Source organism: Ctenopharyngodon idella, chromosome 16 (assembly GCF_019924925.1).
Source record: "Ctenopharyngodon idella isolate HZGC_01 chromosome 16, HZGC01, whole genome shotgun sequence".
Classification (NCBI taxonomy): Eukaryota; Metazoa; Chordata; class Actinopteri; order Cypriniformes; family Xenocyprididae; genus Ctenopharyngodon; species Ctenopharyngodon idella.
This window is the reverse complement of record NC_067235.1, coordinates 29,861,518-29,877,773: the sequence shown is the minus strand read 5'-3', so window position 1 is coordinate 29,877,773 and position 16,256 is coordinate 29,861,518. Positions and strand designations below refer to the sequence as shown.

General features: G+C 35.4%; 1 protein-coding gene across 1 annotated transcript in view; it reads left to right on the top strand.

Annotated features, from left to right (window-relative positions):
- The window catches only part of ntrk1 (neurotrophic tyrosine kinase, receptor, type 1), a 31,434-nt gene extending 19,592 nt beyond the window's left edge, over positions 1-11,842 (top strand). Inside the window, 5 exon segments of the mRNA XM_051865067.1 lie at positions 71-201; positions 1,048-1,220; positions 4,369-4,609; positions 4,909-5,067; positions 7,898-11,842. Of these exon segments, the coding sequence (XP_051721027.1) occupies positions 71-201; positions 1,048-1,220; positions 4,369-4,609; positions 4,909-5,067; positions 7,898-8,083 (890 nt within the window). The 3' untranslated portion in view covers positions 8,084-11,842.
- The last annotated feature ends 4,414 nt before the right edge of the window (positions 11,843-16,256 follow it).

Here is a 16,256-nt window from a genome sequence, read left to right as displayed (position 1 = left end):
GCACACAAGTTTTCAGCATGCTGGTTCAATTTGTGCCAAATTAAAGGGATTAATTCTTTGTATTTTGCAGGTGTCCAACACATTAAAAGAAAAGACATTGTTTTGAAGTGGGAACTGGGTGAAGGAGCTTTTGGCAAGGTTTACCTGGCAGAATGTGCCAACCTTTGTCCGGATACTGACAAGATGCTGGTTGCTATTAAGGTTATTTTTTGTTTTATGTATTTTTATGTTCCTGAAAAAATATTCATGTTTTCATTAAATGTTACGTTTTTCTTTATTATTTTAAAAAAATATATGTATTTAATTTGCAAAAAAAAGCTAGAAATTATACAGCTAGCGCATATACTCACATTTGAACAAGAACAATGGCAAGCAAATCAAAACATTACTGAATGGTTAGTAATTTTCAACCAGTTCTTCCTGATTCATCCAAGACTATCACAAGTTTTCACAATTCTGCCAAAATCTCGTTATCAAGCTAGATAACGAGACATTCAAATCAACAACATTCAAATCAACCACAGAAAATGATTACATTTGCAAAGCAAAGTTGTTATCGATAACTTAAACTATTTTAAAACATTTTTGTTAACTGAAACAAAATAAAATATAAAAAATGGATGTAAAACTTAAACTTAAATTAAAAGAAAAATGTAATTCCAAAAAATAATTAAAAAATAAAATAAGAACAAAATTACTAATGTTTATATAGTACTAATAAAATATCAATAAATAATACTAAAATAATACTTTTGCAAACCATAAAACCAGAGTTGAGCATCATTCAAAACTGAATTGAGATCGCCTTTAAAATTCAAACTGAACTGAATTTGAATTGCAGTAGAAAAAAGGATGAAAAATTGCTATTTGAATTTGTCAGGAAGTAGTATTAAAACGGATTTAAATTACAAATGCAATTTTCATCTAAAAAAAGTTTATTTCCCAGAATGCATTACCTGTCTTACTTTTAATTGAAAGTATCCAAATACTTTTTTGGGGGCACCTTATGTTCACTGTATTTGAACATCTGACTGTCTTCATGTGTAGACCTTGAAAGTCGCCAACGAGTCCACCCGACAGGACTTCCAGCGCGAGGCCGAGCTGCTCACGGTGCTGCAGCATGAACACATAGTGCGGTTCTACGGTGTGTGTACAGATGGAGAACCTCTGGCCATGGTGTTTGAGTACATGCGACACGGAGACCTCAACCGCTTCCTAAGGTCAGTCTAATAACCACCAGCCACTCACAGAGAATTAACTACAGTGCCAACAATGTGGTGTAGCGGTCGGAAACAGACCAGCTGAAAGAGCCTTTAGAGAAAGAGCTTCTATCCATATTTGCTGTCTTAGGACAACCTTAAAAATGTGTTTTGTTGGACAGATATAGCAAAAAGCATGTAAGAAATTACTTAGGAGAAATATGTTGCAAGCTGGACTCGACCCAAGAAAGCTTCACAAGCCCTCTAAAGTGTTAATAGTTAATAATCTAGCCTGCTAGTCAACTTTCTGCATTTTGTATTGGACTCATTTTACATGAAAAGTTGCATCAAGACCTTTTTATTTACCATATTTCCATCTACATCTACTGAAACCCAATGCCAAAACTGAGTAGAAACCCAAATGCGGATCCAGCTTTGTGATGCTCCAGTCTTAATTAAGATGTAAACTTCACTGAAGTATGAGGTGGCTGATGGGGGACTGACTGACCATATGTCCAGCACAGCTGAGTCTCGGTGCGTAAAGATCCAGTCTGTTTGCCAGGTGGTTGCTGGGGCCAGATTGGGAGTGGGGACAAGTGAATGTTTGAGGGGGAGATGGAAATCGCATTTTCACGTGTATGGATGTGGCTCCAGTCTCGGTTGCAGCTGCCCCATCCTGCCACCTGCCTGCTAAACTAATAGGGATCACATACTAAACCTCAGAACAGAAAAGAAGGCAAGCGAATGGCAGAGTTTACATGCGTATATTAGGATGAATGGAGACAGTGGTTTGCTCATTGAGGCTTGACACGCAAGGCAATGGTGAGCAATGATGCTTGTGCTGTCATCTAGCAGATGTTTTTTATCCAATGTGACTTACTACAGTCTGGAGGTTGCTCAAAATCATAACAGTATAATTCATGCAAACTTGGCGTTACCAACGAATTTTAACCACTACATCATTAAAAATAAAGGTTCCAAAACGGGATTTTCATTGTGATGCCAAAGAAGAACCATTTTGGGTTCCCCAAAGAACCTTTCAGTGAACAGTTCTTTAAAGAACCTTTATTTCTTATTTCTTTTCTTTAATAACCTTTTTCCACTCTAAAAGAACCTTTTGTGTAATGGAAAGGTTCCATGCATGTCAAAGGTTCTTCATGGAACCAGAACCATTGATGCCAATAAAGTACCTTAATTTTTCAAAGTGTAGGATGCTTGTGTTCAGAATGAAATACTAGCATACTGCTTGTTGCATACTGCCTACTATTTTAAAAAACAGCATGCAGTGTATAACGATAAAAAGTAGCATGCTGCATTGTTGTCACTTTGCTAGTGAGTGGCATCCAGTTATGTCGTAAGCACACAAATTGTGCACTTTTCATTCAATTTTGTGCAAAAAATTCTTCGCTTTAAGCAGTTTGATCAAATAATGTGCCAAGATAATGCTTGGTGTCACTTCCAGTTCATTTATTATGGTTGAAATAATGTCCTAAAACCTGGAAATAAGTTAGCATTCTTGAACTTCTAGGTCCATCATCCTGAACTCAGTGGGTTTTTTGAATGGATTTTTGGTTAAATGGCTGAAATAAGGTCAGTGGTTAACAAGTTCAAGATGTTTTTACATTTTATTTAATGACATAAAATCCATGAATAACACTGCTAAATGGGACTATAGAGGTTGTAAGGGACATTAAACGTCATCACACTAAACAGGTAAACTCATCTACTCACTAGTCCGCTTTCACAGCCTTATTGTGTTTATAATCACACTCTTGCAAACTATTCTAACTTAAAACTTTCCAACATGTAGATTTTAAATAAAGATTGAAAGAGTTATTGGAAGCTTATGGTGATATTGAAGTTGTGCAACTGTGTAGTTCATTTATAGCCAAACTTTAGCTTTTTATTTCAGCCGATTGTATTTAGGCTTCAAAATTAAAAAAAGTAGAGTTCATTTGTGAAAATTATCTTGATGAAAAAACAAACTTTTGTTTGTCACAGAGCTTATTTTCTGCAATAATCCAAAAGCCAATGGAAAAATCCTTTAGCCATTTTGTTGAGGTACCAGGATCATGCTAACTTGGTCTGCAAAAATATGTACTTCCTGCAGAACTCTGTGGAGGAACAAGTAGAGCGTATTGCATTGTGGGATACAGTATTCCACATACACTCTTATAAAGGTTCTTTACTGGCTTCTATGACTCCATGAAGAACCTTTAAATAGGGTGACCACCCGTCCCGCTTTGCGTTGTACCGCACAGCATTTTCACCCTTTGTCCCGCACGTCACATATTGAGAAAATGTCCCGCATTTTCATCAGTCTGTTGGTTTTTAATTATATTAAGAAAACGTGCATGTGGTCTTTTGCCTTTTTAAGAAAGCATTTTATTTATTCTTTTTGCGTCGCTGTTTTTCACCTATATTTAACAGCGCTTCATCAGAAGTAACATCCTGCCTTACACAAATACAACAGCCGTTTTTTAAATCCTATCCAGTGGTTGAAAAGAAAGGAGTAAACACGGTCACTAGTAGGTTGTGACAGCTGTCAATCAAACGCGAGCAGTCTGCTCCGGTCCAGAGACACGAGAGCACAGACCACAAAAGGTATCAGACCCATTTGAATTCTGCACAGAATGCTGTATATAAGCGATATAAAGGACATTATGAGGAGAAACGGTTAGAAATTAGAAGGAAACAGAGGTTTTACTGAGTCTAACAGCTCTGGCGAGCTGTAACATAAACGAAACGCTATTGGCTAATACATTTAAAAAAAGGGGCAGGGCTGTTCGATATATCACCCTGTCTTCCTGTTTCAGTTGAAATTACGTCAACACATTGAATAATGCTGCGTGTTCCTACACTCTTCAGTGGGCCTTTAAGAACTTTTTAAAGAACTCTCACTGAAAGGTTCTTTGTGGAACCAAAAATGGTTCTTCTATGGCATCACTGCGCAAACACTCTTTTGGCGAGTCTAGTGTGCTATGAATGCATACTAAACATCTAGAACAATTTAGTAGGGTAATCTATGCATATAGAAAATTCACATAACATGCACATACTGCAAAAAAAAGTAGTATGCTAGCATGCCATTCTGAACACATCCAAAATCTCTTTTCACAGGTTAATGTTTTTAAGCAGCTGTTATATTAAGTGTGTTGTGTTTGTACAGGGCTCACGGTCCAGATGCTCGTATCTTGGACGAGATGAAGGTTCCTCCGATGGGTCAGCTGACCCTTCCTCAGATGCTCCACATCGCAGCTCAGATTGCCTCGGGCATGGTGTACCTCGCTTCCCTTCATTTTGTCCACAGAGATCTGGCCACCAGGAACTGTTTGGTTGGAGAAGGGCTGGTGGTGAAGATCGGGGATTTCGGGATGTCAAGAGACATTTACAGCACTGATTACTACAGGGTAAAACATGTCATTTCAATATCAATGGTGTCACTCCAAAAACTGACAAAAGTGACCGATCATTGGTCTTTGATGGGAAATATTTGTGTTCATATTGAGATCTCTAATAACTTTGGTTGTCTGTGCAAATTTGAGTACAATTTGAGAAATTGGAGACTTCTCCATTTCACTAAACTCTGGGAGAATCATTTGAGACACTAAAGAGATTGTGATTTTGCCTTTCTTTCCTTTATAGGTTTTTGTATATTTACCCACAGCAGAGATGTTTGGTTGTAATTTGTTCTCATTCACGTCATCAGGTCGGTGGGAGGACGATGCTGCCCATTCGCTGGATGCCGCCAGAAAGCATCATGTACAGGAAGTTCACCACAGAGAGTGATATTTGGAGCTTTGGAGTGGTCCTTTGGGAAATCTTCACCTATGGCAAACAACCATGGTATCAGCTATCCAACAGTGAGGTACAGTCCACATTTCATGCTCAGAATTAGTGTCAACCATTTATGGCTGCACAATTGTACCTATTTAAATGTCAAACTCATTCATTGTTAAGTGTTTAATAAAACAATACGACCACAAAACAAACAGATTTGAAAGGTAAAGTTTACCTAAAAATTATAATTCTGTCATCATTTACCCTCAAGTCGTTCCTGTATATGTATGGAAATCAGAAATGTAACAATTGTGGTTCCAACTGAACTCATTAATGATTCTTGAAGTATTTTTAAGGACAAAAATAGTAAACAATACTATTTTTGCATATTTAATTTTTCAATCAAAGTTACACAACCATTCAAAAGATTTTTTTTTGTTTTTTTTTTTGAGAGAGAGAAATTGAGTTTCATGCAACGAGGATGCATTAAAATGACCAAAAGTGACATTTATAATATTAAGCAGCAATTACAGTTTTTGACATTGATAATAATAAGATATGTTTCTTCAAATTAGAATGATTTCTGAAGGATAATGTGACACTGAAGCCTGGAGTAATAATGCTGAAAATTCAGCTTTGCATCACAGAAATAAATTACATGTTAAAATATATTACAATAGAAAACAGCTATTTTGAATTGTAATAATGTTTCACAATATTACTGTTTTTACTGTATTTTTGAAATAATGCAGCCTTTGTGAGCAGCACAAGAGACTTCTTTCAAAAACATTTAAAAATCTTTTGAACAGTAGTGTAAACAAAACTCCTAATATCTGTATCTTTATATACATGTTTGTCATATAAAAAGCTAGTCAGCCAAATATAATGCAACGCAAAGCAGCATATTTATTTATACTAATGTTCTTATATATAGAATACATAAGACTTTTTTCAACTTTAACAATCTGCAAAATATCTCCTTAAATGTTTCACTGAAGGAAAAAAAAAAACAGATCAAGGGGGCGAGTAAATGAATTTTCATTTGGCAGTAAATGACTCCTGCAATGTTTACCAGCAATGACAGCAGTGATTTAGACTGTCTGAAGGCATCAGTGCTGGTCAGTGAGCTAAAGCAAACAGACAGAGCTATTCCCAACCTTCATCGTGATGTGAACATCCATTTTGGACTGGATCAGACTGGGCTCTTAAGCACTTATGAACGAGCAGATCAATAGATTTTTCGGTTCCAGAGTGATCCAGACCTTTCAGATTAGGCACCAAAAAGTGGACCCTGGTGTGACCACAACTGCACTATTATGCTGGAGAGGCCTCTCTTCTTTCAACAGAGAGGTAGATCACTTTCCCGCCGACTCGATTTTAATCTGATTAAACCTCATCTTCGCCTTGGGCCGACGTTGTTTAACCTTGTTAACCTAATCCTTCCCGAGCCATGATGGACACAGCTAATTATCAGGAGCCTAATTGTACGGGACAGAGACGGATCGTTCGTGACTCCATCTGCGAGGAAAGAGGGTGCCAGACTTTCAGAGGGGTCAATGTGAATTTTTGTTAATTTATTGCAGTGATTGAAAGCCCATTTCAGAATGATGTTGTGTGGTGCTGACAGTCTCTTCACCTTATTTGATTAAGAGGCAATGCTTGAAGGGCTTGAAGTCACTGGTGTTTTAAATGGGCACTAGGAATAGCCATGGAGAGAAGAAAGTGATTCTTTACCAGCAGCTGCTGCCTGTAGAAAACAGAGTACATGCGAAAATAGAGTATAATAAAATATGTGTATATAATTTACTACAAAAACATACTGTAACTTTCAGAATGCAAAAATCCTCCACACTAAATAAAAGAGCGTTTATTGACACAAAGCTACAGAAACAGCTCGTTCTGAACATCTGAATACTGTACATAATTACATGACTGCCCACATTTACGTCAACAATCTCTATATTCTATATGAAGAGGATGTTTATGTACGAATCTTAAAGGCAAAGCTGCAAAAAAAGGAAGTTTAATTCAAAAGGTCAGAGAGATGGTAGAAAATAGTTTTAAACAATTTTTTTTAAAACAATAATTAAATAATAAATTTAAAAAATTACAATTTTTCATAATTATATTTAAATATATGCTATGACCCCTTTAAAAGCACACACACATTACAAAATACATTAAAATGATTATTAAATTAATTGTAACATTTTAGTTATACTGTATATACAAAATTCTTAATTATTAATAATTACTTTTCAGTGTCTGCTATGACCAGTTTGAAAAAATTCCAAAATGTATGTGTGTATATATATATATATGTATGTATGTATGTGTGTGTGTGTGTGTGTGTGTATGTGTGTGTGTGTGTGTATATATATATATATATATATATATATATATATATATATATCAAAATCATTTTATCAATTCATGAATGATTTTTTACGCACTAATTTTTTTAAAAAAAATTTTTTTATAATTACTAACATTAAAAGTAGACCTCAGGAAAAAAAACATAATATATAAATATATATATGGTATATAAATGGGGTCATACTTATATATTAAGCCTATAATATAAATAAATAAATAAATAAATAAATATAAATATATATATATATATATATATTTATTTATATTATAGGCTTAATATATATTAAACATTAAAAAATTTAATAATATGCTTGTAGATCAAAGTCAATGTCAAAGTATATATTGTTTATTTTTTATTGTGTATAAATAATCACATAACTACAATGGTTAAAATGAAATATATTAAACATCTTAATCCATAAGACAGATGAACATTTATCATTAAAATATTTTATTTTATTTTTTATTTATTTATTATTTTTAAAAAGTACCACTACAACCACTATCTCACTGTAAATATGAAATATTTCCCCTCTTTCCAGGCCATTGAGTGTATCACGCAGGGACGAGAGCTTGAACGGCCACGTACCTGCCCGAAGGAAGTGCACCTCCTTATGCAGGGCTGCTGGCAGAGAGAACCGCAGCAGAGGCTCGTCATCAAGGACATCTACAACCGCCTCGTGGCCCTCGTCAAGAACCCGCCTGTCTATCTGGACATCCTGGAGTAGTAGCACATGGTCGGCCCTGCATGGAAAAGACATGCTTCTGATAGCAGGTTGTTTGGGCTGAGAAGGAAAGTCATTAGTGGGTTATGGACAGACAGAATTCACGAACTGTCTCAGATGTGCAGTATGAACATTTCGCGGTGTTTGTTGATGTGTAAGATTGTGTCCATGCGTTTAAATTTGAAATGGACTGAGAAAAAGAACAGTGGATACTTTGAACATGCATTAGTGGAAATTGCTCATGACTCAACCCTGAAGAGGCACTAGATTTTCTATACGAGGATACTGATGTCAAGGCCTTGTAATTAAAGTTCATTAAAGGTGAAGTGTGTAATTTTTCCCCTATCCAGATTAATATTCAGAGACATTGTAGGTTGATTTCCCCAATAAATGTAAAAAGTATGGCTCTGTTTATTTGAGCATTCCGCCCAGCCTGACCTAACAACAGTGCCTCAACCAATGGCGTGAGTTTGGGGGAGGGACTTGCTGTTTTGTCTGACCAATGGGAGATGGGAAGAGTGGAAACCAGGGCCTGTATTACAGATTTGTTCTAACTCCTGTTCATTTTTTTTTTTTAATTTGTTGCTCTAATGGCACATACATTATATACTTCACCTTTAACCATCATGTGCAGTTTCTAAATAATGTGCCCCAAAACAAAGACTCTTTAGTTGTTGATTTACACGTTGTGCCAAGCTGACCGCATTTCTTTTCAATGTCTTGCGATTATGAATATATTACATCAACATGTTATGAGTGATCTTCACATGCATGTATTGTACATCTCTCAATGTTTAACAGCAACTTCCTGTTATGGCTCCCGGGTTCTGCTTTATTTCCTAAATTAGAAGCATCAGCAAGGCCAGCAACTACATGACAACAGTGGAAACACATGGGCTGTGTACGGAATGGAGTACTAACATACTGCATACTATTTTTTTAATTGAAACAGTATGTAGTATGGAACGGTAAACTTTTCAAGCAGTAGTTTGTCACATGAATTGCATGCTTAAGGCAAGACACTACAGGTGAATATGGCAGCTGTAAACAATAGAAATCACCATTCTTTCCCACGCAACAATGACATTTTGGCGGCCTGAAGACGCAAGCTTTTGAAATTGAGTTTCAAAAGTGCAAGTTTTTGAAAACAATACCGTCATCGTCTCCATGTAAACTACAAAAACGCAAATTTGTGAAATCGGTGACGTCATGCGCATGTGTATTACGTGTTTAGTCTATAGGAGCATAGTGTTTCTTTACAAAGTGACATTGCCAACTACTGGCCTGGCAGCAAAATACAGCGTTTTTAGTTGTTTTCGCAGATCCTTGTGAACAAGGATCGTTTTGACAATGTTGTCGCCTGTACATGAAAAAAAACAAAGGAAAAACTTTTTAGTTTTTAGTACATCGTTGTCGTGTAAACATACCCTGAGACAATTGTTTTGTATTACCAGTTTTATGAACTGTTATGCTTTTCAGAACAGAAATATGAACATTTGATAAAGCCATTTTTCAAAATTGTTTAATTTTGTTGACACAATAGAGTTAAAGGGCCCTATTTTAACGATCTAAGCGCATGGTCTAAAGCGCACAGCGCAAGTGCACTTGGGGCGTGTTCAAATCCACTTTTGCTAGTTGAAGGATGGGAAAAATGGTCGGCGCGCCCGGTGCATGGTCTAAAAGGGTTGTCCCTATTATCTTAATGTGTCATGGGTCTGTTTTGGGCGTGACGTGCAATAAACCAATCAGAGTCTCATCTCCCATTCCCTTTAAAAGCCAGTTGCGCTCACGCCATGGCAGATTTGCAAGCGGAAAAACGGAACGCTTCTCTAGCAAGGGAAAGGATCTGCTCATGCACGAGGTTAAAGCGCACAAGCAGACCACCTACGGGACAAGCCGAATTCCACCAAAGCATTTTTATCTTTATGCACACAATAATAATCTTTCACACTATAATCCTTTTATTTTTTAATATTTGGCATGTTTGTGTGCTGCTGCGCATCCCTGTGTGTATAATAAGCAGAGTGTACGCATGTTGTGCACCTGCATATAGGCGAATATTACTAACGCACTCTTTAAATAAAACAAATATTGCATTAGACCAGGTTTCAGTTGGTCAATGGCGCAGTCGTTTTCAGTTGCTTCAAAATAGCAACACGCCAACAATGCGCCTGAACACACCTCGTTTTCAGACCAGCACGCCCATGGGTGCACAAATGGGTGCAAATGCATTTGCTATTTAAACAACGAGGCGCAGGATGTGAAAATGCTAACTGCGTCGGGCTGAAACTAGCAAAAAAGACTTGCGCCGGGTGTATGATAGGGCCCAAAGGTTTTACAGAGTGGATTTTGGTTATCTCTTGAATAACTCCATAAATCAGAAAATACTGTCAAAAAAAATTATTCATATAATGAAATTATATGAACAAACCATTCTGTAAAATCCTTCAAAATATAGTTAGGAATAAAACTGTAAAGTTTGGTGTATGCAGTGCAACGGACGTGGAGATTTTACGAAATGTCTTGTAATTAAAATCTATAGACACAAATAAATAAAGTATAATAAAAATAAATCCTTAAATGTATATTTTGGATGTTCTTTTTACTTATCTGAAGACGACAAGTTATGGAAACAAAATAGCCCAAAATCTCTCAATTGACAACCCAATCTCACAGGAAAACGTAACTATTTTACAAGGTGGTGATTTTATATGAATTTGTATGATGTGAATCATACGAAAATGTAAGTTTTTTATTAAAAAGTAAGCATGAAGGTCCTCCCTTAACCCTTTCCCTAAACCCAATCACCACTGGGGCGCAAGTCGATTGTACGAAACACATGAGATTGTGCGAATTCATACAAATTAGCCACCAATTTGCCAAAACGTAAAATGGTTACGATTTGCCATGAGATTGTGTTAAAATTGACCAGTGCCTGGAAAACCACAGGTTTTGCCTGTAGTATCTTGCCTTAATTGAAAAAAAGTTACTATTTGTAATCCCATTGTGTTAAAATGTTGCTTAGAGCTCTATTTCAATGAATTCTATAATACCTATAACACCTGTTTTCCATGAGCATTCCCATTCATCTCAATGGCTCAGCCAGTGCATGCAGGCCTGTAAGTACACAACATGCATGATGCCATCTTTGCTCATGTGCTTTCAGTTATGGCCTTGTATTTTGAGCTGTAATTGCCATGTGACTAACCACTATAGAGCCACATACTGCAGAAACCATAAGAGCAGTATGCTAGTATGCAATTCCAAACTACTACTGGTGCCAGGGCAGAGATCAATCAATCAATCAAATATTAATTTATCATACAGCATGTTAAGCTGCAGTGGTCGCTGTTTACCATTTTATTATTTCTTTAAATGGGTGTTTTTATGTACTGGCTGTGCCTCTTGTACATAATCTAGTGACTGAATTACATTATTTTCTCTTATTGATTTTTCTATTTTTAAACTATAATCTTACCTAGTGTTTTAAAGACGAAATATTTTAAAAATACAAGTCTTCTACGCCTGGTTATTAAACACGTGTGTTTACACATGGGAATCAGAACACAGTACTTTTTCAAAGGATGAAAGTCAAGATAAATATTCCTTTAACATCAGTAACAGTCACAGAGCATCAGCACCTGACAGCCACATTATCATTTGTTTCACTGTACAAATAAATATAACAATTTGGATAGACTTTGTTTTTGATTTTGTTAATGGACAATGTACAGTAGCTGTATTAAACATGATTTTATTCCATCTTTTTTGGCAGCTTTTTGTATCTCATTGTTTCTCACACATTATTGCTGCATAATGTTCATATTGTGCTCTATTGATTGACAAGTACAATGCAAATTATATATATATATATATATATATATATATATATATATATATATATATATATATAAATCTAATTATACATTATATGACACTCAGAAATTGGAGGCCACATTGAAAATAAGTAATTCAAAATGTCATTTATACCTGGAAATAAACAGAATTTTTTTTTTTTTTTTTTCAATTTTAAAACCAAGTAATGTTATGATGTAAAATGAAAAATAAATATTTAAGATTCTGCATTATTTCCAGGTCACTAATCAAATAAGCTAATTTGGTTAACATTTTACAATAAGGTTTTATTTGTAAACATTAGTTAACTATATTAGTTAACATGAACTAGCAATGAACAATACTTCTACAACATTTATTAGTATTAGTCAATGGTAATTTCAACATTTACTAATACAATTTTAAATTCCAAAGTTGTATTTGTGAACAATTGTTAATGCACTGTGATCTAATATGAATAATGAGATTTTTTACTAACGTTAAGATTAATAAATGCTTTTAAAAAAAAACATTGTTAGTTCATGTTAGCTAATGGATTAAATATGGAAGCTTGTTTACTACTAAGCTAATTAGCTACTGAATAAAAAATAAAAAAGGAAAATTGTGGCTTTTTATCTCGCAATTCTGCCTTTTTCTCAGAATTGCGTGATATAAACTCGCAATTGTGAGTTATAATGTAAGAATTGTATTATAAAGTCGCAATTGCGTGTTATAAAGTCAGAATTGTGAGATATAAACTAGGGCTGCACAATTAATCGAATTTCTAATCGCGATTACAATTACGGATACCACGATTTCGTAATCGTTCAAAGGCGCAATTACAAGGAAAAATATCCACTTACATTATTTTGCGTGTTTAAGAGGTGTGTTTAGAGCATGTTACGTTGCGAGAGGCGAATCAGGACTACTTCAGAGTATAAAAGGTCTAACCCAGCACATAGGTGTACTCTGATATGTCAAACGCCAGCACCCGCCATTTTTAAAAAGCGGTGTACAGAGCCTAGTGTTGTCAAAAATATCGATATGTATCGTCACTGAAATATCTGAAACGATACCAATACTCCTTCCTGCAGTATTGATACACCGATACCAGCTGCGCGTTCTTGCTCTCCTCTCTGACAGCGAGTTGAGACGCTCGCGCCTCCTCTCATACAATCGTCTCATGCTCTCCGGTTTAATAGTGTTGGTGTGACCGGGTCTGAATTTCGGCGCGGGACTGCGCATAATTCTGTTCATTCCCGCAGATTTTGCGCTCACACGAAGTGCAGACGCATAATAAAGACGCCTTTGACATACAAGTGCCAAAATAAGCTCTCTTTCACAACTTATTAATGGTCAAATACACAATGTCACAATGCCCATCTTGGTGAGCATTAACGTAAAACAGTTCAGGAAGAATGTGTCCGTGCGTTCATCATGTCTTAAAGGGACAGTAGCCGAATAAACGTGCCGGTCTCTATGTTGTTAATGTTAATAAAACAAAAAAAGACAAATAGAAAATCACTTACTGCTCTTGACTGATTAACTTCTGTAACTTTAATTGATTAATCTGTATTTCATTTTTACAATGAAGATTATCCAATGTTATTTTACATTTCATTACTGTTTCTTTATTCAGTTTCTTACCTGATTACTACTGTTAGACCTAACTGAAAAAAAAGAAAGCAGTCTATTTAATTTCTATCTTTATTCTATTGTATTTATTTGTGCTATTGTTAGTAATTTGTTCATTTGTTCTTATTTTATTACTGTTTACTTATCAAGCTTCCTTGTGCTGTGTGTAAGATATTGCAACAAAACTACCCCATTGTAAAATCAAATACATTGAGTTAGCAAATATTTGTGAGATAATTGTAATGGTAACTGATCAACATTTATATATGAAAAAATAGCTTTATCATATAAAGTGATCTCTTCAGAAGAAATTTTTGATTGCCTAGACTTTTAATAGACGGACAAAAAAAAAGACAAAAAAAAAGAAATAATATTAAAAATATCTATATGACAGTATATACATTGTTTTTTTTTTCATTGTTCAGCCCGTGGTATCGAAAATGGTATCGAATATCGGTACTTTTCAAGGTATCGTATCAAAGTTAGAAGTTCCAGTATCGTGACAACACCACAGCCTATATATTTACTCCACAAACTAACTCTACAAACATGGAAAAGAGTAATAGACAGACCTCTCAACATTACGCTTAAGAGAAAATCCAGTGCGACTTTGAGCAGACCAAGCAAAACATGATTACTGCTTCAAACAATGGTATAAAGCTATTCATAACATCATTCAATGTAAATTGTGATAATCGTAATTAATAATCGCAATTACAATTTCAAGGGAATAATCGACAATTATGATTTTTGTCATAATCGTGCAGCCCTAATATAAACTCACAATTGCACGTTATAAACTCACAATTGCACATTATAAAGTCAGAACTGCGAGTTATAAAGTCAGAATTGCGAGATATAAAGTTACAATTGCGAGATATAAAGTCAGAATCACAAGATATAAAGTCAGAATTGCGAGATATGACTTCTCAGAATTGGGAGTATATATCTCGCTTTGAAACACGCAATTGCGACTTCATATCAACATCATATTTTATCATATCAAATGAGACCTTATTGTAAAATGTTACCCAAAGGTGTGACATTGATCCTTTGTACAAAAGGTCAGATTTTTTGACATAATTGAGAGTGCAAATACCATGGCAGAGGTGATGAGAGATAAAGAGGACCTTTACAGAAACCAACAGATGGACAGAAGAGATGCTGGAAGAAGGTGACAGATGGGGGTGAAGTTGAAACCTCAGTGCTAATACAGATTACAACACTGATACATCCATGAACATACTGTACCATAGCCTGAAAAAAGGCAAACATTTCATAGTCTCATTAAAACGTGGCATCTGTAAACATCTGACAACAAATAGCTATTAACGAATGCTGTGCGGAACGAATATCTGGGTGCTTTAGTAAGGAAGCCAAACACTTAAAACACATACAGTATATCTGTATTAAGGGGGACAACATAGGCCTATTATCGCTTCCACACATTTATTTTGCCTGAAGTCTCAGCTCAGAGACTCTAGAGAACTGTAATGCATTCTGGGTAATGGTATCGCTGCCTTTGCGGTGCCTAAACTCAATTCTCACGGGTCATTTGTGTCTGGACCACTATTCCATTTCACCCCTTTTCCAGGCAGTCTGTGTATTCCTGCCTCAGACACTAAAATGACTTGTGATGCACAATTAAAGGGACAGTTCACCAAAAATGAAAATTCTGTCATTATTTACTCACCCTCATGTCTAATGCTATTTTCAGTAGGGAAAAACAAAAGAGAAATGTTCATACAGATGTTTTCAAATATGTGGACAGTGATGGTTGTCAGGCTTCAAACAGAATAAAATCACATTCAATCATAAAAATAATCAATATTCAAAGTCTTCTGAAGTCATACATTAGATTTTGTTTACCTGAAACACTGTTTTGACCAATCGGCATCCAGGACCGGAACTATATTCATTTTATAATTTGAATTTGATTGTTCTCATCAGCCTATACATTATATATAAAGAAAGAGATATAACATCTAGCAGATAAAATATTTCAGAACATATCTGGAGATTTTTTCCCCATGGGATTCCCTGATATACATGTAAGGGATAAACCACAGCTAGCTGTGCATTAAACCATTTTAATGCGCGACGAGGAGAAAAAGAATCAAAAGCGTAAAATTTACGGTTATTTTCGTCAGTTATGGCTTGTTAGATCTACCATTCTGCTCCTTTGAAGATAAAGTAGTGCGGTAAGATTACATTTATTTGAATGAATTTGAATTATAGCATTTATTTGAATTGATTTGAATGAATTAGCATTTATTTGAAATGATTATCGAGAGAGAGAGGAAAGAGAGAGAGAGAATGTGAATTACCTGCGTGTGTGAATTACCTCCATCTTTGCAGCGTCTCTGTCTACCAACAATGGAGCTGCGAGTTTAATTACTTAAAAAACAGCGATTTTACCCCTTGTTACTGAGAAATATAATGTATAGATTCAGTAGCAACGCTATTTTATTAATAAAGGTCGCTGGGAAGCGTTAATGCTTTTCTGTGCTCCTGAATGTTTCTCTACGCGCGCAGCGCTTCAACGAGCAGCGCATTAATATAGAACAGTGATTAAACTGACTGGAACTTCCTGCATTCAACGGTTTTAAAGGGGTGGTTCAGTGTTTTTTTTTTTTTTTTTTTCTAGGCTTGATTGTGTTTATGGGGCGCAGTTTAACATGTCTTAATGCTTCGTTTAAAAAAAAAA